The sequence below is a fragment of the Zalophus californianus genome, chromosome 9, assembly GCF_009762305.2.
Source record: "Zalophus californianus isolate mZalCal1 chromosome 9, mZalCal1.pri.v2, whole genome shotgun sequence".
NCBI classification, from domain to species: domain Eukaryota; kingdom Metazoa; phylum Chordata; class Mammalia; order Carnivora; family Otariidae; genus Zalophus; species Zalophus californianus.
In genome coordinates, this window is record NC_045603.1 from 51,235,510 (window position 1) to 51,256,738 (window position 21,229).

At 44.1% G+C, this 21,229-nt stretch overlaps 1 protein-coding gene across 1 annotated transcript in view; it reads left to right on the plus strand.

Annotated features, from left to right (window-relative positions):
• Positions 1 to 11,103, plus strand: part of GNS (glucosamine (N-acetyl)-6-sulfatase) — a 54,338-nt gene extending 43,235 nt beyond the window's left edge. The window contains exons 11-14 of the mRNA XM_027593913.2: positions 2,924 to 3,031; positions 3,993 to 4,103; positions 5,641 to 5,801; positions 8,439 to 11,103. Of these exons, the coding sequence (XP_027449714.1) occupies positions 2,924 to 3,031; positions 3,993 to 4,103; positions 5,641 to 5,801; positions 8,439 to 8,517 (459 nt within the window). The 3' untranslated portion in view covers positions 8,518 to 11,103. The remainder of the gene's footprint in view (positions 1 to 2,923; positions 3,032 to 3,992; positions 4,104 to 5,640; positions 5,802 to 8,438) is intronic.
• The last annotated feature ends 10,126 nt before the right edge of the window (positions 11,104 to 21,229 follow it).

The window sequence follows — 21,229 nt, forward strand, 5'->3', positions numbered from 1 at the left end:
TAATAGCATGTTGCTCTTAGCCTGCACATGTGTTTCTTCCAGTTTTCATTTTGTTTAGCTCTTTTTCCAAGGTTTTTGTCTTGTTCTTTTCTTTGGAACATATTCTGTCTCATTTTGCCTCTGTTTAAATATATTTGTTTCTACATATTAAGTAGATCAGTTACATCTCCCAATCTTGAAGAAGTGGCTTTAAGCCAAAGCTATCCTAGAGGACCTAGTAGGGCAAACTCCCCTGGTCACCTAAGCCATGTGTCCCAGGGATGTCCCATGTGGGCTGTGTGCACCCTCCTGTCACAGCTGGGCTGCAGTTGGTGTGGGCTCAGTGGTGTGTGGGGCAGTTGTCTGGTACAGCTGGCTGCAGGAGCTGTGGGCAGGGCAGCCTTCTGGTGCTGCTGGCTGTGAAGTCCAGCTAACTGTTGCAGGCACTCTCGTGTGCAGAGTGCAGGGGCAGGGGCACTAGCGTCAGACAAGGCCTCCCACAGGGTGTGGCACAGCAAGAGGTCACTTGGGAAAGTTCTGGTGCTGGCCGAGGCTGCCTGCCAGGTGTGGCAGGGCAAGTATGTTTCTTAAAATGAGCGATCTTGTCTACTTGTCCCCATAAGGCCCATTTAACTCTGGGCTGTTTTTAGTAAGAGTTTGCCATTCTTGTAAATATTTATGATTTCAGGAACCATAGTTTTTAGACATAAAGTATGCAAGTGTGCCAGAACGTTGTGCACTTGACTTTTTAGAGTTTCAGGTCCTAAGACTTTGGATTTCTCAGAGCCAATCTAAATACCTAAAAGGTGCCACTGGGTTGGGGGTTGGTGTTTTACAGTGTACGTTGTTGCACAGAAATTTTCTTGAAGTTGGTGGGTGACCAACTGTCCATCTAACCCATCCTATGACCAATTTATCCTATCACAGGAGTCATCTTGGGGATGACAAACACTGTAAAATACTCGTGTCCACTAATTTTTGTGGCTTTTTGGCTTCCAAGATCCTCATTAGCAGTAGCTTTTATCTACAGAAAAGATGACAAATAAATATGTACCTTAACATACCAGCAGTAAGCAAGAGAGGTTTACTGGGAACTAGCCAAGAGAAGGCTGTGTGCACCACCAGCAATTTCCAGCATGGACTAAACCAGCAAATAGGGACTGTGGACTGGACAGAGGTCCCAGGTAACTGGGGAACTGCAGATTGAACCAAGAGCTGGGGAACTGGTTTCTGAATGGAACATTCTGCCAGCTGAAGGTGACCAGCTAAGCCCTGGACTGGAAAGCCAACTAGACTAGGATCACAACTTAGTACCCACAGCCCTCAGAAATGGTGAAAGGACCGTGAACTCAAAAATGGGTTTACAAAGGGGCGCCTAGGTGGCTCGGTTGAACATCTGATTCTTGATCTCAGCTCCGGTCTTGATCTTAGGGTCATGAGTTCAAGTCTTGAATTTAAAAAAAAAAAAAAAAGGAGTTTGCAAGTATCATGCCAATGGTTCTCATTGTCCCAGAATGCTGTCAGAAGTTTGATTCAGCTACTGGCACTGCCACCCCATCTGTTAAAAATTTATTCAGTGATTCATGAATCAGGCAGCAACTCATCTATGATAGAAGGTAGCCTCTGCAGAGCTGTAGAAAAGGAAAAGTTTTTTAAGGTGGAAAGGGGGTGGATAATGGAAATTATTAGCAAAGAGTGCATTGTTTCAGGTAAGGTCACCCTCCCAAGGGGAACAGAAAGGCCTATGGGGCAGATTACCTCACTAGTGCTAACCAGGTAATTTCAAGTTGACTGGTGAAAGTTACATTCCTGGAGGATTGAAACTGCAACTAGGTTAGGTTAGGGATTAAGTCTTGGTTGTTGATGTGGGGTTTAGCACAAGTGACTCCTTTTTAGGCCTGCTGTCTCCTTTTTAACACCACAAACCAGACTTTGATTAGTAAGGCTGTAGACCATATTAAGAGCACATTCTAACCTGATCTCCCTATCTCTCTCTCTCTACCCCATCTCTAGACTCTGCTACTAGGGTGGACTTTTCTAAAGCACAGCCTTAATTGTGTTCCTTCCCTGATTAAAAACCTCCCATTGCTTCCCACCACCTGCTATTCTTTACAGAACAAGGGGGCAGCCTCCTGTCAGCACCTTTTTCTCTCTGGTTACCACCCGTATCTCCATTCCTTGTCTAAAAGCTGGATTTGGGGAAACCTTACTACTAAGTGTTCTGCTTCCTTCCAGTGCTCATATTGTCCTTTTGATCCAGAACTTTTATTACTTTAGCCTTCTTCCTTTCACCATTGTGTGCCTGTCTTAAACTCTCCCATTTCAAATGCTGTTTCTTCTTTCCTTCCACTAATGTGCAGTGAATAAATGAGTTCATATATGTATGGTATCTTCATTCTGACTAAGAACAAATTTGAACCTGTTATAGTCCTTAGCACACCAGCCGTGTTTAATATTTTTGTCCTTGTATGTAATTGGCTATAAATTTCTTCATCAGACGGGTTTAGAAGAATTTTAAGATTTTATTTGTTTGGGGGGGGCGGGGCAGGCAGAGAGAGGAGAGCAACCCAAGTGGACTCCACGCTGAACATGGAACCCAGCACAGGGCTCGATCCCATGACCCCAAGATCAGACCTGAGTTGGACACTCAACCAAGTACACCACCCAGGTGCCCCTAGAAGAATTCTTAGATAGAGTTTATAGTTTCCATTCCCAACCTGCTTCACAGAAGTATTAATGCTTAAAGCATTTGACTATCGTCTGTAAGTACAAAACATGCTATTTAGAAGCCTTCATCTGCATCAGGTTTTGCCATTCTCTTTAGCTACTAAATGAATAGTCCCAATTAGTTTTGATTCCCACATCCCCTTTAGCAGAATATAACTTTGTGATCCTTATCACAATCTATATGCCTCACAGAAACCACTTTTGCTCTTCCTTCCAGAAAGGTGCCAGCGGTCTGACTTGGCGATCAGATGTCTTGGTGGAGTATCAAGGAGAAGGCCGTAATGTCACCGACCCAACCTGTCCTTCACTGAGTCCTGGGGTATCTGTGAGTAATAGCTTGAGTTGGCTCAGACAGTTTTCTTACCAATAGCACAGCAAGGCATAGATTTAGGTGTGTCAGGTATTAAAACCCTTAATCTGAGTCTTGGTCCTCTTTCACTTGACTTTGTCACTTGATGTAGAGATTAGTAGACAAACAAGACAAATTTAGTAATCCTGAAAACGATGTTTCTGACCTATTGTCAGAATGTGCACCTTGAATTCTTCAGTTTTTGTAATAAGCACATGTATCTACCCATATTCTTATTCATTTCCCTTCTTGTTTTCCTACCCTTCCCAATAGCAGTGTACCATTGTCTATGAGGCAGGTTATCAGTGGCCTTCAGTAGAGATACGGGGTTGCCACAGTTATATGTAACTGCCATCATAAGTGTCTTGCTTGGTGGCAGCCAAGCTGGTCATGAAGGTGGTAAGAGCAGTGTTGGTCTCACTTTGGATAATGGGAAATAGGAAAGTCAACTCCAGAGAGAAGCCTAAGACCAACGTGTAAGGAATAGCGAAGAACCGACGAAAAGTTGGTAAGGAAGACATGAAGAAATAACTTACCTGCAGCTGATTCCACAAAGCTCACTTGAGCCTTTTTCTCCAACCCATTAAGATGACAGTTCCTAGTATACCTTAGACATGACTCCTAGGAGATTGGTTTTGTCTCCTTACCATCCATCCCATCCATTTTCCACTTGCTCGCTACAGCAGATTCTTGTCATGAGATTAGCAGACAGTGATGGCAAGAGTCTACAAACAGAATTACCACAAACATGTTCCTTAATCAAGTTAGCTACAAGGAACAAAGCCCCACATCTATCTTTGATTTACTTCTCTGTGGAAAGTTTCCTAATTTCTGTCCAGTGGTAGGTCTGACTTGAGCCAACTTGGTTGTCCCTGTAGGCAAGTGGTATTTGTTACTACAGAACTGTCCTGATTTAACTTTCTCAATATCCCTACAGCAATGTTTCCCAGACTGTGTCTGTGAAGATGCTTACAATAACACCTACGCCTGTGTGAGGACCCTGTCGGCGCAGTGGGATTTACAGTATTGTGAGTTTGATGACCAGGAGGTAAGAAGGCCCCGTACCTCCCCCACCCCTCTGTGTCCTAGTGCCAGTGCTCTGTTGGCTGGATGTGCTGGCAGGAGAGCAACTGCAGGGATGTTCCCTAAGGAAGATCGGTTTCTTACCTATACTTACACTTAGGCTTCCTTCAGTAGAGAAAATAGAGGGGCCTGAGCCTAGGAGGCTCAGTCAGTTAAGCATCTGACTCTTGGTTTTGGCCCAGGTCGTGATCTCAGGGTCCTGAGATTGGGCTCTGCACTAAGCAGAGTCTACTTGGGACTTTCTCCCTCCCCCGTTATCCTCCCCCCACTCACAAGCACTTGCTCGCTCTCTCTCAAATCTTTAAAAAAAAAAAAAAAGCCACAAAGCCATACCACACTTCTCTAACTGTGCCCTTTCCAGATGGGATTTTCTCCACTCCCAGCACCACCCAAACACACTTTAAATGCACCCTCCACTTGTTCAGATTGCTACATGCCTGGTCTCTTGGCTTCCCTGATAGTTTGGGGTCAGAGTAAGACACCTCAACTTCTGTGGAGGTAAAAGGAGTCGGAACATTTGCTACTTACTGACAACCAGCTTGTTCAGAAACTTCTGTCCCCACAACAGCGCAGTCCAGAGCTTCTCAAATAGATCAGCAGTGGGGCATCAAAAGCAAGACCAGGAGGCTCCATCCTTGTAAGAAGGTGGCTTTTAGCCACCAGAGATCATTATGGATTGTCTGAGGATCTCATGCCCTGCAGTCCCTTGTGGTTTCATACTGTTTATCAGCATGTGCTCATCTGGCATACACATCTTGCTGTATGGAGCCGATGCTCATTGTGTTTCTCAGAAATGGACTTACCACTCGTTTGCGGCTCATAAGCACTGTGGACAGCAGCAGAAGAACATCGTTCGGAATCAGTTCTTGTTCCTCCTTTCCCCCATAATGTTTACGTGTCATCTTCCTAGCCTGTCACTTGGAGAATAAAGTATGGGGGTGGGGGGGAGATAGTGATTATTAGATCTATCCAGTGTCAGAAATAATGGGATTGTGTCCTTTCCCAATTGGTGGTGGACATCCAAAACTGCTTTTTAAAACAGGAAACTTTAGCATCTGTACAACACAGTTTAGAATACTTTCATATCTATTCTCATTTGAATCTTAACAATTCTAAAGCAAAAACCATCAAATGTCAGCTCTGTTTTGTTAACAATATTAGCAGTCTACTTTCTGAGCCTATTTGAGGGTCCTGCATTCTGTTCTCTGCTTTTATTATAAAAGGTAGTAAATTTGTCCTATCTCTGCTGAAAGGCACAGAGGGTGCTGGAGGCCCCTTTCCAGCGCGTGGGCCATGGACCTGAAGCCCTTTAACCCTGAGAACAGATGCTCCATGGTCTCGTATTTATCCTTGGGCTCTCTGAGGACGTTGAGACCAGATGATGTTCTCCCAGGCACTGCGCTTATCCACCTGTTCCCTTCCCATTTAGAAATCATTCACACGAGGAGTACTTCAAATATAATGCTTGTTCTTTTCTTTCCCCCATGTTCGCATTTTTGCAGGTATTTGTAGAAGTCTATAACCTGACTGCAGATCCAGACCAAATCACAAACATTGCTAAAAGTATAGACCCAGAGCTTTTAGGAAAAATGAACTACCGGCTAATGATGTTACAGTCCTGTTCTGGACCAACCTGTCGCACTCCAGGGGTGTTTGACCCTGGGTAAGTTTCCCTTGTCTTCGATGGCTTTGCCAAGTTGTCTGTAGCAATCATGCCATCCTTGAAGGCAGAGGCAGCTGAGGGGCCCTTTTGGCTTTGAGCTAAGCTGTGTTTCTCAGTGTTCTGCTTTGTGGTAGGAATACTGTGTCTGTTGTGCTGAGAAAATAAGTTCTTGGAAACTTTTGCTCTCTGGTTCCAGTTGGTGCTTTACATGGAGGCCTAGCCCTGACCCCCGGCGCGTGGGGCTCTGCTTCCTGCCCTTCCTCCTGTGGCTCTTGTCGGTTGCACAGGTGACAGGTGGGGCTTTTTTAGAGTAAGCCGACCAAGTGCTGCCCTGTTCCCTAGCACTTCTGAGAGGATATGCCTTCGTTCATTTCTCAGAAACCCCAATTAGAGGAACTGGAATGCTTGCCAGTAAATTTAATATGCTAAACACACAAAATGAATTAGAAGGTATAGACTCTGAAATGTTGAACTACGTAAGACCACTGTAGTATATGAAGGCAGAAAAGATTTTCATCACCTCCTAAGCCAGCTCTGTTCCTCCCACTCATTCCTCTGAAATAGTAACTTTTCACCAGTGACAGTGGGTCTCAGCATACCATGAATTTGAACTGCCTGTGGTAAGAAACGTGTCATTTTATGCTTGAAGATTATGAGATCTAAAGTTTAATTTTCACCAGGAAAGGATTATTTTAGTTCTTATTTTGATAGTAGGAAAGAGGGAAGATTGATGTCCTAAGCTTGATGGAAAATAGTAACTTAAGTAGTAACTCAGTTATTTATCTGTCTTTGTGTAAAATGTCTTCAGTACACATTAGAGAGTAATCTGTGCGAATGAGCAGAGAAACTGGATTATAGACGGTTTATTAAAGAAATGTAGGGGCAGCTGGGTGGCTCAGTCGGTTAAGCGTCCCAATTCTTGGTTTCGGCTCAGGTCATGATCGCAGGGTCGTGGGATTGAGCCCTCCGCCGGGCTCTGAACTCAGCTCTCAGAGTCTGCTTAAGATTCTTTCCCCCTCTGCTCCTCCCCCTGCTCTCGCTCTCTCAAATAAAATCTTAAAAGGAAAAAAAAACATTTTTGCTTCTAAATACCATATATAGAGCCAGAGACATGTGGAGGTCAGCAAACTAAAACTAGGTGACAATAATATAAAAAGACATTTATCATAATTTTATATCACTTAAGCCTTTTTTTATATATGGATAACCCTGTTAATCGGTCAGAACGCATCGGTCAAGCATTCTCACTGCCCAGTTTGGAGCTTTCCTCCAGGTTAGTGAAATGCAGCCTCACTTACACCAGTTCCTTGAAGTAGGAAATTCATTCTCTAAAGTAAAAGGCACAAGACTTCTAGTTGACACATAATGATTTTGCAGTTTCCAACAGCTACTTTGCTTAGTGTTTTATCAAGTAAAATTAGTTGTCTGTAGCAGTCTCTGGATGACTCTTGGGACTTAAATCCATCCTCAAATGGAACGTGAGCATCAGGCCTGAAGTGTTAGGATTTAACCAGAGAACTTCCAAGCAGTCGCTAGACCCCTGAAGGAAATTTGCCCAAGGGTCACGGTTAGAACTGATACAGCAAGACCTCGTGACTCCCAGGCAAGCTGTGTTTGGTGTAACTATAATTTGTCTTGCTCACGTTCTAAGAAGCTTATAACCGAGACTGTAGATGCTGGCTTTACTGTTAGCTTCAGCTATTTAAACCACCTGATTTCTTTTTAAATTCCTTAGCAGTAGCTTATTCTTTCCTACCAAACACTTAGGCCTGTAGAAGCCTCTGAAAATGGGGGTCAGCAGACTAGATCCTACAGGCCCCATCCAGCCACCACCCTTTGAAAATAGCCACAAATATTCATTTACATACAGTAACAAAGTTGAGTCATTGGAACAGAGAGTGTATGGTCCACCCTTGTTCTAAAATAATGCTAAATATGTTTATCCCAAGAGATTGCAGGATAAAAGTGAAGTACAATGTTATGTCTAGCCTACACATGTAAAATGTCTTTCCAGCCAATCTGCCTTCTTTAATTTTACCACCGAAAAAGAGTAAAAGCTGAATGGTAACTTGACACTTGGCCAACTTATAGTATGTGCCAGATATTTCACATGAATTACACTGCCTTACTATTTTATTGGTAGCCAGAGAGGTTAATGACTTACCTGAGTTCATAATGAGCCAGATGGAAACTTGTGTCTGAGGTGCACACCTGGGCTCTTACCTGTCATTCTGTCTGAACTGTGAAGTAAAGGGCTCTGGTAGGGCTCCAGCAAGGGCTAGACTCTTGCCATTAGGCTGCTTTAACCAAACTTCAGGATGCCTCCAAACCCCTCTCAAAAAAAAAAAAAAAACCAAAAAAGGCAGCTCAAATCTTGCCTCCTCCTAATGCCTCTCAAGATTAATCTTACTTGTTTTTCCTCCTCTTGGCTTTTTACCACATTGTTTTGTGCTTGCTTCCTTGTGCTGGAAATGCTCTTCATTATTCAGTACTTCCGTACTACAGACTTTGCCACTCAATTCCTTTCTGGTGATTTAAGTTCCTTCTCTCTCCCTTCCTGCTATGCTTTCCGCTGAACATGCTGAAGGAAGTGCTCAGCAGCTAACTCGAGTTAATGTGACCCCTTTCCTTCCCCAGATACAGATTTGACCCTCGGCTCATGTTCAACAGTCATGGCAGGGTCAGGACGCGAAGGTTTTCAAAGCATCCTCTGTAGCGACCTCTGCAGCTGGGTCCCCGCACGCCTCTGCCTGATGGAGTGATTGTAGTCGCTATCGGTAGCTAGTCCTCAAGACCACGCCTGGAAGAGTTTCTGGACTGGCTCTCAGTCCTGTTTGAAAAAGCAACCCAATTGGCGGACTTCCTTGTGCAAAGTGTTAAACTGTGAACTCTGCCCTTATGTCAGGAGTGGCTGGCCCTGGTCCCTTCACTCAGCTAATCATGAATGCTCCTGAGGTCTTCATTCCCACCATACCCTTTCCTGGGGTTACAGTTCTTGATTATTCCCCATGTGGTCAGAGTCTGAATTTGATTTAGTAAATCCATTCAGATAAATGGCAATACTTGGGGTGCGGGGGGGTATTTTACAGCTTGACCACTTCACTATCAAAAATACCAACATCACATGGCTTGAATAACCATCAGAGCAAGAACAAGTACCACCATTTTCAGATTAGTCACAATGTGATAAGGTCACAAATTCAAAACGCATCTGTCAACCAAGCACTGTTTTTTGTTGTTTTCTTGTTTCATTTCTTTTGCATTCTGGGCTGGTGCTACACTGACATAGAACATTAAGTTTTTGGTAAAGGCTAATTCTAGGTAGTTCTAAAAGGTTGTAGCCATCTCCTTTCTGGTGGCTGCTAACCACATGCTAACCACAAGAGGGAATGTCTCTTTTGATAATTACCCCTCTGAGATCTGAAAAACAAAGTGGCTTAGGTATCTCAGCAGAGAAAAAGAACTTCCAAGGGTTGGTGAAGGTTGCATTTTCTGAGGGCCTGCTGTAAGACAGGGCTCTTGGGTTGACAGGCTGAAGGGCTATAGTTGAGAAAGAGTAAGTGCCTGTGTAGCAGAGAGCCTGGGTTCAGTTTTGACTCTGCATTTTGTTGACATTCTGTTCATCTGGTATAGTTGATGCAAAGTTCCAACTGCTTTACCCTGCTTTCTTCCCTTTTAGAGAAGTTCTTCCTGAGTGTTTGGAGTCTTGGGTAATTTGGGCCTCATTCACTATTCCCTGGTCAAAGTCAGACCTTGTTGAGGTTTCCTCACTGTTTAGAACACCTACATTTGTAGGTTTCTGGGCTCAAAGACCAATCCTGTTTCTGTTGTTTTCTTCACAAGAAAGCTAATCTGTGGTGGGACGGTAGGGGGAGGAGGAAGAGCTGTGGTTTATAACCTGTTCAACTCAGGCAATAGTGATCTTAGCTTTATTTAAGGTCTTAGGTTGAGCTTTAAGCACTTTGTAAGACATGGCTGTAAGTAACTTCTCTATCCGAACTCCAGATCTGGAGCCATGTTGGGTTAATAGCCATTGGGTTTGTTCCTTTACCTCATGCAATCCCAGTAACTGGTGGTATTTAGAGGTGAAATCGGCAAGTGAAATGAACACCTCTGCTGTGAATGTTTTAGGAAAAGAAATTCTAAATATTTTGTAATTAAAAGCAAACTACAATGTTAAATATGGGTATCAGCTTTATTCTACACTTTGATTCTTAACATTAATCAGTCAACTTCTTCTACCTTACTGAAAGTTGACCATAGTTATTCCCAAATAAAAAGAAACCAACTCTTACCAGGTCTTTTATTGTGATGTCCTATTATTCAGTTTTGTGATGCTGGTTCCTGAGAGCCGGCAAAGTCGTAAGAGTGACACAAGTCAGCTGCCCATAGTAACCCTGCCACACTGCTCTTAACATTCCACGGACTTCTGTTTGGGTGGTGGGGATGGGATGCCCACTCTGTGTACCTCTCCTATATCTGGTACATTTCCTACTAACTTCGGAATGGCCTATAATTTGACTTTCTCTTAGACTGGCTTCATTCTGAATCTGTGCTAAAATCATCTTTCATAAAGAGGACTCAGTTCATAGCCTAGCAGACTTCAACACACTGAACTTTTCAGAATGTATATGTACAAGGAACACGTTGCAAGCCAAGTCTCTTAATTGTATGAATTTGGATTTTGATTGTTTTCTCTTTTACAAGGCCAGGCAGGTCTGGACTGGTTGGTGCCCTTCAGAGGAGAAAACTAACCATTAGAAAACTGACCCAAGGCCACAGGAATGAATAGAGATTTTTGCCTTATAAGATTTCGTATTAAAATCTCCCCCCCCAAATACCCAGTGGGGAACCCCTTTTGAGCATCTTTGAATTTGTCCAACGGTACTGTTGCAAAATACATTTTAATTCACAATACTAAGGATTTTGTACAAAATAGTGACAGTAGTCATGGAAGTTACACCTTAATCTGTGAGAAACGTTCTTAAATTTATTTTTGGTGTCTAAGGATTAGTGCTTTAACAAAATAAGATGGATTGTTCCAGGGTCCTTAATAAGAGAAAGCAAAGGATATTTCAGCTAATCTGCCAATGAATTAGATGGGAATATTTGGGTTTTTTACTTTGACCACCACTTAGGTCCCATGACCTCTGTCAATTCCTGTGTTTGTGTCATCTGTTCCTAGAAGTTACTCTGCCCTGGCTTTGTGTCATCTCAGTCACCTGACTTAGAAAGTGCCCTTCAAAAGACCCTGTTCACTGCTGCACTTTTCAACAAATTAAAATTTATTTCTGTTCCAGTGGGAATGTGTCCTTTGTTTTAGTCCACAAGTAGTAATTTTGACAAGATCTCCCCCCCCCCTTGATGCTGGTTAATCTTTTCATCACTCACCTAGGACTCAAGACGGGCCTTTCCTCCTTGGGTGCTATAGTCTCTACCTAGAAAGCTCTTCTATACATGCTCTCTTACTGACCGATAGCTTTGAATGAGCTCCATGGAGAAAAATGATAAATCTTTAAGCATTTATAGCTTTGCAGGAAAAAAGTCTTATCCTGGCAGACTTTAAATTAGATAAAACTAAGCTTAACTTCCAAGGTGCTTTCCCTTGATATCCACTCATGTGATGCACTGCCCTAAACAAAGAAGGACTTTAGACGGGGGTTGACAGACCTGTTCTTCAAGGGATGTCTCTGTCACAACTACTTACCTCTCCTGTTGGAACACAGTACTTAGTGGTTATGTTTGGTAAATTTTATTTACCAAAACAGGCCAGAATTTGCCAATCCCTGACCTAGGTGGTTGCCTTGTATCTTACAAATTATGAAAACCAGGTAGAAAAATAAGATGTCAGAGGACACCCGTAGAGTTGCCAGATCACTATCAAAATAATTTGAGGGGCACCTGGCTGGCTCAGTGGGTAAAGCATGCAACTCTTGATCTTGGAGTCGTGAGTTCGAGCTCCACATTGGGTAGAGAAATTACTTAAAATCTAAAAAAAAAAAGTCCAAACATAAGTATATTTCTATATACTTTCCTACTGCTTAGGTAAATTCCAAAAATGTAACTTGAGTGTATCACAAGGTGAATCCAATGAAAAAGAGTATTTCTTTGTATAGACAAAGTAAGGCTAAGTACAGACGCTACCAGATCGATTTTTTTAAGATTTTTCATTTAAGTAATCTCAGGGTTGTGAGATCGAGGCCTACATCGGGCTCCACACCAATATAGGAGTCTGCTTGAGATTCATTCCCTCTCCATCTGCCCCCCCCCCCGCTCATGTATGCACACACACTCTTTTTCCCCCCTCTAAAATAAATAAATCTTAAAAAAATATATTCTCTTAACCGGCAGGTCTGACTGATGCTGATAGGATTGAGAGATTCAAAGGGTGCTTGTAATTAGTAGTTATTGTGATAGAAGACCTCTGCAGAATAGGTTTTTTCCTTCAGCTGAATTTATCCAAGCTCACAAAGCTAATTAGAGAATAAGGATTTCAAAGAAGATCTGGCTTCAAAGCCATCTTTCTGTTAAACTGTGCTGTCTCTGATCTAAAAAGGATTTTTCCCTCCTCCATTATACATATGAGTGCCTACACAGCCTGGCAGTGAGCTTGGTCGTGAAGTGGATTACTGTTCCTGACATCTAGGACAGTATACAGACTTTTCAGAGAAAAACTTCCAAACAAGAATACTCTGTCCAGCAAAGTTATTCAGAATTGAAGGAGAAAGAGTTTTCCAGACAAGCAAAAGCTAAGAGTTCATCACCACTAAACTGGCCTTTCAAGAAATGTGAAAGGGACGTTTTTAAGCCAAAAAGCGTGCTAATTATTAGCAACAAAATATAGGAAAGTATAAATCTCACTGGTAAAGCTAAGTATAAAGGTAGTGGATTAATCTTGAAAGTAGTATAAGGTTAAAAGGTAAAAGTAATAAAAGTATAAGGGATACACAAGATAAAAGACGTAAAATGTGACATCAAGAACATTAAAGCGGGGGGGGGGGTAAAAATGTGTTCCAACTTATCTACTTAACATAGACTGGTAGAAATAGGAGTTACCTGTAAGCCTCATAGTAACCACCACACAAAATCCAGTAATAGACACACATACCACTACAGAAAAGTCCCCAAACTACAAAGGAAGAAAGCAAGAAGAAACAGGAGCTACAAAAGAGCCAGAAAATAATTAACAAATGGCAGTAAAAATAATAAAAAAATGTTAAAAATGGCAATAAGTACATACCTATCAATAATTACTTTAAATGTAAATGAACTGGGGCACCTGAGTGGCTCATGTCGGATGAGTGTCCAACTCAATCTCAGCTCAGGTCTTGATCTCAGGGTCATGAGTTCAACCCGCATGCTGACCCCCCTACACCCAGTGTGGAGCCTACTTTAAAAAAAAAAAAAAAAACTAAATTCTCCAATCACAGAAAACAAGAACCGTCTACATGCTGCCTACAAGGGACTCACCAGCTGTAAGGGTACACACAACTCGAGTGAATGGATGTCCATGGAAAGGAGCCAAAAGAAAGCAGGGGCAACTATACATGTATCAGACAAAATGGACTCTGAAACAAAGGCTAATAAAGCAGGACATTACATAATGGTAAAGGGGTCAATACAACAAGAGGATGTAATGTTTCTAAACATTTCTGTAACATTTCTGCAACATTTCTGCACCCAACATAGCACCTTAAATATATAAAGCAAATATTTACAGACTGCAAAAAAAGGGGGGCATGGGGGGACTTGTCCCTAATACCTGGATTTACAGGGAAACTAATTTCAGACTAAGAAGGGGAGGTGCCCCTACCATGCAAGGGGTTTTCTATCCCATTCCACAGCATGGCTGTTAGAAAAGAAACCAAAACCAGCTCCTCTCTTCACACCTCATGTTATTTCCAGAACAGCTGTGGTAAGCCAGCAACCAAGATAACTGTGATACTGTGTGACTTCAGAGGCTAGATCATGAAAGACCTGACCGCTTCTTTCTCTCTCGGATGACTCTGGTATGCAGACACCCAAGCAGTCCTCTGGTTAGGTCTCTGTGGTGAGGATCTGAGGCTTCCTGCAAATGACCAGCCCCAACTTGCCAACCAGCCATGTGAGCAAGCCATCTCAGAAGCAGATCCTCCAGCCCCAGTCAAGACAGGGTGCTGACCAGGGCTGCAGTCTTCTGAACTACAATCTCCCGAAGAGAAGCCCAAGCCAGAACCATCCAGCTAAGCTGCTTCACAAACTCCTGACCCACAGAAACCATGTGATATAATATTATGTTTAAGCTGATTTTGAAGTAATTTGTTATGCAGCAATATAGGACTAATAAAGTGACAAAACTAGTTTACCAAGAAAGAAACTGAGGCGAGCCTTTTGCCAAAACCTACTCAACTGTAGGTACTCTAGACGGGGCAGAGCTGTGTAGTGGTAGAGGCTCACCTTATCTCCAAAGTGGGAAAGAGTTTTACATGTATTATATACATGAAGGATATAAATAAACACTGGCTCCCAGCTATGGTTCCAAAACCAAGGAGAAGCTTCTTTGTTGGAATGGTTGCTTAAATGTTCTCAGCACATGTTGGAAGATACTTTAATGGACTCTTGGCTGGCAGGCTCCAGTCCATACCCAGTCTTCTCTCCAGCGCGTCTCCGTACCTCACAGAGGCTGGCGCGGGGAGCGAACGGCTCTTTCCACTGCTGCAGCACGTGCACATTTGGACTTGGTTTGGGAAGCCCCCTGCCGTCCAAAACAAGATCATCACTCACGACTCCCTGGCCTCGTCCCAATGCTAGCCAAGTAGCTCAGAAGCGCCATGCACGCTGTTCCTGCTTAAGTCCGAGGAATGGCTCCTTTCTACACGTTTCTTCCCCCGAAGTCCCATCCGCCAGCACCTCTCAGATGGGGTGAGCAGAGACCAACATGACAACTGGGGTTCTTTTAGCAAAACTTGTCATCTGTCACGGTAGCCTTCAACCTTTGGCTCTGCCTTTACAGATGCTCCCACGGAAAATGAAGCCTGGGGTACCAAGTCCAGTCCTCAGTGCAGCGCAGGAAAACAAAAACGGGGCCTCGGTCAGCCCGCCCTGTGGGGTGCCGCGGGAGGCCCTAGCGAAGCTCAGCCAGGGCTGAACACTGCATGGCTTCACGGTCGGCCTGCAGAAGAGCAGCTGCCTGTCTCAAAGCTGCCCACTGGCTGTTTCCAGACAGGACTATGAAGTGCTAAGCCCTGCAGACGTTGTGCCCTGCAGCTGGGAGAGCTACAAAGTGAGCTGCAGAGATGGTCCAGTCCCCAAGGAGATTCCTACTGGGGGGGAGCATCTGCATGCCTGACCACACTGCCTAGAAACAGGGGTGAAGGCCCCAGGCTGCACCTACGTGTGGCCCTCTGGTCTGGGTATCTCAGCATCACTCTTGCCTGTCTGGGTGGCGGGACAGCACAGGTATCCCTAGTCCCAGCTGCCCTGAGCACTGTGGCTCAGTTTTGTCCGGGAAGAATGACAACACTCTGCCACTGTATCCATGGGGAGTGCAAGGGAAGGCACTGGAAGTTGATTTACTGGTCTGCCAATCGCCCAGGAATCTTGAGTGTTTTTGCTTAGTTTTGCTTTGTTGCCTTTCCTAAGCAAGGGTTTAAAAAAACAAAACAAAACAAAAAATGTTTCTGCTTGGGAAAATGTCCCTTCTGGAAACTGCATTCTAGGTGATGCCTCTAGATGAATTTTAGCGTCAACAGGATAAGTAAGCATTTCAGCCAGGTGGTAAAGCGGCCCCTAATTAACACCACTTTAGGAACAAGAACTTGGAAAATATCACCACCTTACAGGATACTGGGCTCTACAGTGGACAAAGTACCTTCACATTCGTCATTGTACTTGGTCCTCACATCAGACCTGGGAGGTAAGCAAACAAGTGGTGCTCTCTCCACCTTACAGGGGAAAAGGGTTTGTTCCAGAGCAGGTGCCACTGCAAGTGTTAATTCTGCCCTTGCCGAAGGTGAACTCTTAACTTAGAAACAGTTATTTAGCCCTCACGTTCTTCTCTCATAATGGAGGGAAAACAGCAAGAGTGACGCTGATACAACATACTGCCAAATGGACTTCAGGAACCAGTCCCCATTGTGTAGAGAATGTTCACGCAAGTTACGGAATCTAGAAGGCACCTCCTCCTATCCTTCACTTCCAGAAGGAAGCCTTCTCCAACCTTGTAAATGCTCATAATAATACTCTGCACTTTCCCATCACAACACTTAGCAGTGTGTATTCCACGTGGACTCTGGTTTCCATGAAGTGAGGGGCCATGAGGTTTTTTTCCCACCATAATCCACCCAGTACCTAACATCTCCAGGGCAATTTGTAGATACATGTTGAATGAACACTTCAGGTTCTACTCAAGTTTCTTTTTCTGCAAAGAACAGAACTAATATAAAGTGAAAGGGCAAAAAAAACAAACAGGTGGCTATAAGAACACAGATACCACAGAATCCAACAGTAAATCACATTAATTCATTTTTCTTTTTGGAACTTGTTTTAAGTAAGCTCTACATCCAACGTGGGGTTTGAACTCACAACCCCAAGATCAAGAGTCATATGTTCTAGAGCCAGCCAGGTGCCCCAGATTGACTCAATTTTCAAATATAATTACAGTTCATTCCAAGCTGTTGACTGGGAAAGGAAAAAAGGGAGGGCGTCAGGGAGGAGGAAGGAAGGAAGGAAGGAAGGAGGGGGAAGAGAGGGAGAGAGGGGGATGGCAGTGGGAGTAGGGGGGGAGGGACGGAACCTTAATCATAATTCATCTTAGTAAGTGTAAACTCTACCGTACCTCCAATGATATGAAAGTAAATTTTAAATGGTGTTAGATTCTATCATTGATCATAAGCCTTAAATTGACATACAGATCATTGCTGAGGAACCGAGACGCTGGCAACAGCAGCAACACTGGCACTTGTCACTTGGCAGGCAGTTCAGAAACTAGGCTGAATTAGGAATGTGTAGAATTTTTTTTTTTTTGGCACACAATAACAGTAATTTTTAAGCAACCATTTCAATGCAAGGACCTAAAGTATGAACCTCCCGAGTACATCTGTACAATCCGTAGTGATGTCACCTCTCTTACTCCTGATATTGGTAACTTGCACCTTCGCTTTCTCTCCTGAGCAGTCCGGTCAGAGGATTATTAATTCTGCTCAGTTTCTAGAAGAACCGGCTTTTGGTTTCAGTGGTTTTCTGTTTCTGTTTTCTATTTCATTAATTACCACTCTTTAGTACTTCCTTTCACCTGCTTACTTTGGGTTTGCCTTTCTTCTTCTAGTTCTTAGGGTGGATGCTGAGATCTATTTGGGCCCTTTCATCTTTCCTAACAGGCATTTAGTGCTATAAATTTCCGTTTCTATCCTTGATCCCATTGCGGAAATGGGCACGTTAGTACAGAGCGCATGCAGACACAGGATTCTTTACTGAGGGAAGAGGGGGACCTGAGCAGGTGACAGCTACAATATGCCCGGCAGGTTCTGAATTCACTCTCCATTTCGCAGAGGCCGCAGAGCCTCTCCCTTGCTCCCCTCTGCCCCGTTCTCCTGCTTTCTCTGCGCTCTCTCTCCCCCACTAGCACAAGGCCCTCGAGATCGAGGAGTACCCATTGCTGACTAACTACAGTTCCTGTGCTGCTTTACCTTAAAATTTTGACAAAGTCTAACTGATTCAACAGCCTGTATCAGTCTAAGATCCAACCAGCCGTGGTCAGGGGCACAGGGTCGTACTACATGTAAAACTCGTTTCCAGGGCTAAGGACTGCAGGTCAGGGAGCCTCTTTGCAGGCTAGCCATTACTCGCAATGTAAAATTGTTTAAACAGATACCATGGGATTTCACATGTGTGGAATCTAAAAAAGTAAATGAACAAATAAGCAGAAACAGATCGATAAATACAGAGAGCTGACATTTGCCAGAGGGGAGGAAGATGGGGTGGGTTGGGCAAAATGGATGAAGGGGAGCGGGAGAGACAGGCTTCCAGTTTGGGAATGAACACATCCCTGGAGAAAAGGATGGCACAGGGAATACAGTTACTGGTACTCCAGCAGCAGGCCACGGTGCAGGTGGGAGCTATGCTTGTGGTGAGCACAGTGGCGTGTACCGAGCTGCTGAATCACCATGTTGTGCACCTGAAACTAATGTAACATTGTGTCAACTACAGTAAAAAAGGGTGTTTTTCAAAAAGCATAAGAGGGATGCCTGTTGCCCACGCATGTATCTCTTCAGCCTCTGAAGCCCTCTGAAGATGATCTGCAGTTAGTATTTGAACAAGTATGGGGCACTGGTTAAAATGGCAGATTCTCCAAACCCCGTACTGAAGATACAGATTCAGCTTTGGGGTGGGATGCAGAAAAATCTGCCTTTTTAAAATTACTACCTCGAGGGATGCGGAGAAAGGGGAACCCTCTTACGCTGGTGGTGGGAATGCGAGCTGGTGCAGCCACTCTGGAAAACAGTATGGAGGTTCCTCAAAAACTTAAAAATAGAGCTACCCTATGACCCAGCAATTGCACTACTAGGGATTTATTACCCCAAGGATACAAGTGTAGTGATCCGAAGGGGCACATGCACCACCCCAATGTTTATAGCAGCAACGTCCACAATAGCCAAACTATGGAAAGAGTCTAGATGTCTACCAACAGATGAATGGAGAAAGATGTGGTGTATATACACAATGAAATATTACACAGCCATCAAAAAAAAAAAAACAACAACGAAATCTTGCCATTTGCAACGATGTGGAGAGAACTAGAGGGTATTATGCTAAGGGAAGTCAGAGAATTATCATATGATCTCACTCATATGTGGAATTTAAGAAAGATGACGGAGGATCATGAGGGGAAGGGAGGGAAAAATAAAACGAAATCAGAGGAGACAAACCATAAGAGACTCTTAATCATAGGAAACAAACTGAGGGTTGCTGGGGGGGGAGGGAGGGTGGGGTCCCTGGGTGATGGGCATGAAAGAGGGCACGTGATGTAATGAGCACTGGGTGTTATATGAGACTGCTGAGTCGCTGACCTCTACCTCTGAAACTAATAATACAGTATATGTTAATTGAATTTAAATTAAATTAAATTAGCACCTCCAGTAGGTCTGGAGGCAGTCCGTGACTAGCATGGGAACCTCATTTTGTCTTGAAAGCTCTTCCAACAGATATTGAACTGCCCCTTCCCAAGCACCAGCTTCGTAAGAAGTAACTTTCCGTGAGACCTGTACCTCCACTCCATTGCCTGAAGTACAAAAGAACAAAGTTGTACAAAGTAAGTGGGGGGTGGCGGGCACGGGGTGACACAGGGAACAGAAACTTTGTTCCTGGCCGCACCCACACCCCTACACCCTAGCTGGTTGTCTTCCTTGAAGCGCATTCCCCTCCCCAGCACACAAACTCCCAATTAGAAAGCTTACCCAGAAGAAAGGCAATGGAACTTGGACTGTCCTGAAGTCCCCCATTACGGTGCTGACTTTGTATTCTCCGACAAGGGTCTCTTATTGATAAGGCATTAGATGATATGCCCGACTACCTAAAAGTCACTGACTCTGAACATGTTCCTTGAGAGGTAACACATGCAAGAAGAAACATTTGAAGTTTGCCATTTTGAAAAAAATCTGAAGACCCCATTTATAGCTCAGTATAACACATTGGAGTTTAAGCTGAAGCCTTCCTACCAGCAATAGTAATAATTCAAGGATTCTAGTGTTCTGTCCAGAATTCCTAAAATTTAAGCAAATCTTACTGCACTTGAAAATCAGAAAGGCCTCGGGGCGCCTGCGTGGTGGCTCAGTCAGTTAAGCTTCCAACTCTTGGTTTCAGCTCAGGTCATGGTCTCAGGGCCATAAGAGCGAGCCCTGCATCAAGCTCTGCACTCAGCAGAGTCGGCTTGAGACTCTCTCGCTCCCTCTGCCCCCACCCTCTCTCTCTCTAAAAAAAAAAAAAAAAAGAAAAAGAGAAAATCAGAAAGCCCTTGAGAGCAAAGCCCCCTGGCACTCTACTTCAGAGAAAAGGAACTGCATGGGATTTCATTAATCCCTCTTGCCAATTAAGGGTGGCAAAAACGAGGGGAGGTTGCAAACACCCCCTAATCTGGGCCACTTAAGAACCAGATGCATTAAAGGTAAAACTCATTTAGAAAGACTGAAAGGAACTATTCTGGTTAAAGTTAACTCCCTTCCAAAAAACAAAGCCAAAACCCCAATTGCTTTTGAAGTATTCAAAGAGCCCTGAGTGTTCTGCTGTTTGTGTGTAAACATGTAAAAATGCCAATATTCACATTTCCAAGAGGGGAAGGAGAGAGGCGCTTTTGGGGTTCAGCTGCTGCCAAGTCCTGCCTCAGCCAAACATGAGTCACAAGTGTCTTTGGAAACTGTTATTTAAGATCAAAAGGGTCTGTCCTCTACCCTGCCATTCTCACCTTGCAGGATTATAGGGAAAGGTCTGCCAAAAAAACCAAATGGAACCAAAAAGCACCAGCCAAAAAAAAAGCACCCCTGCCTATGACATTTCATCTCAAAGTTATTTAATGCTGCCCACCCCCCTCCGGCTACCCCATTACCCCATTTCCTCCCCTAATCCTCGTACAAAGCTGCTCTTTCGCACACCTAATTAAGCACGCGGTTCTTCACACCAGACAAGTGTGCGCTTTAAACATTTTCAATACTTGGTCTCCTGTGTTCCTCTGGAGGGGCTCATCCTCCCCCTTTCCTGGGGGAGGAAAGCTCCAGCCTTCGCAACCGGGAACTCTGAATTCTCCCTGAAGCTACTCTTCCTTCGGGTGGTTCCAGGGAATTCTCGTATTAACTGCAGTGAGAACACTGGCCTGGCTCGCGGCCCTGTCAGTCCCTCCCGCACAACAGAACCTGCAGAATGAAAATACAGGTAGATGCTTCACTACTACATCCCTTACAATCACTTCAATGGGGTGCTAAATGAACAACACAAAAGGGTGATAGAGCACTCAGACATCAAAGCTGTCCATTTCCCACAAATCCCAGCTGTACCCAGAGGCTTGCTTTCAGATGAGCTGCCCATTACTGGCAACAGAAGGGGCTTTTCATCGGCACTTTGAACTGGAGAACTGGACAGAGCTTCCAGGGGAGCGGAGTGGCAGGGCAGCTTAGCGGCCAGGACCTGGCTCAGCCGCTCTCTCAGAGTGGCCGCCGGCAAGCTGCGGGACCTCAGTGCGCTTCCTCATCTGTAAAATGGGGATGCTGACAATACCTACCTCACGGGGGAGGAAATGAGTTAATACATATTAAGGTTTTTAGAGTAATGCTTGGCACACTGTAAACACTTTGAATTTGCGATTATAGTATAGAGACTCCCCCCTTTTTTTTTAAGATTTTACTTATTTGGGAGAGAGTGTGTGAGAGCAGGCATTGGGGGGGAGGGGCAGAAGGAGAGGG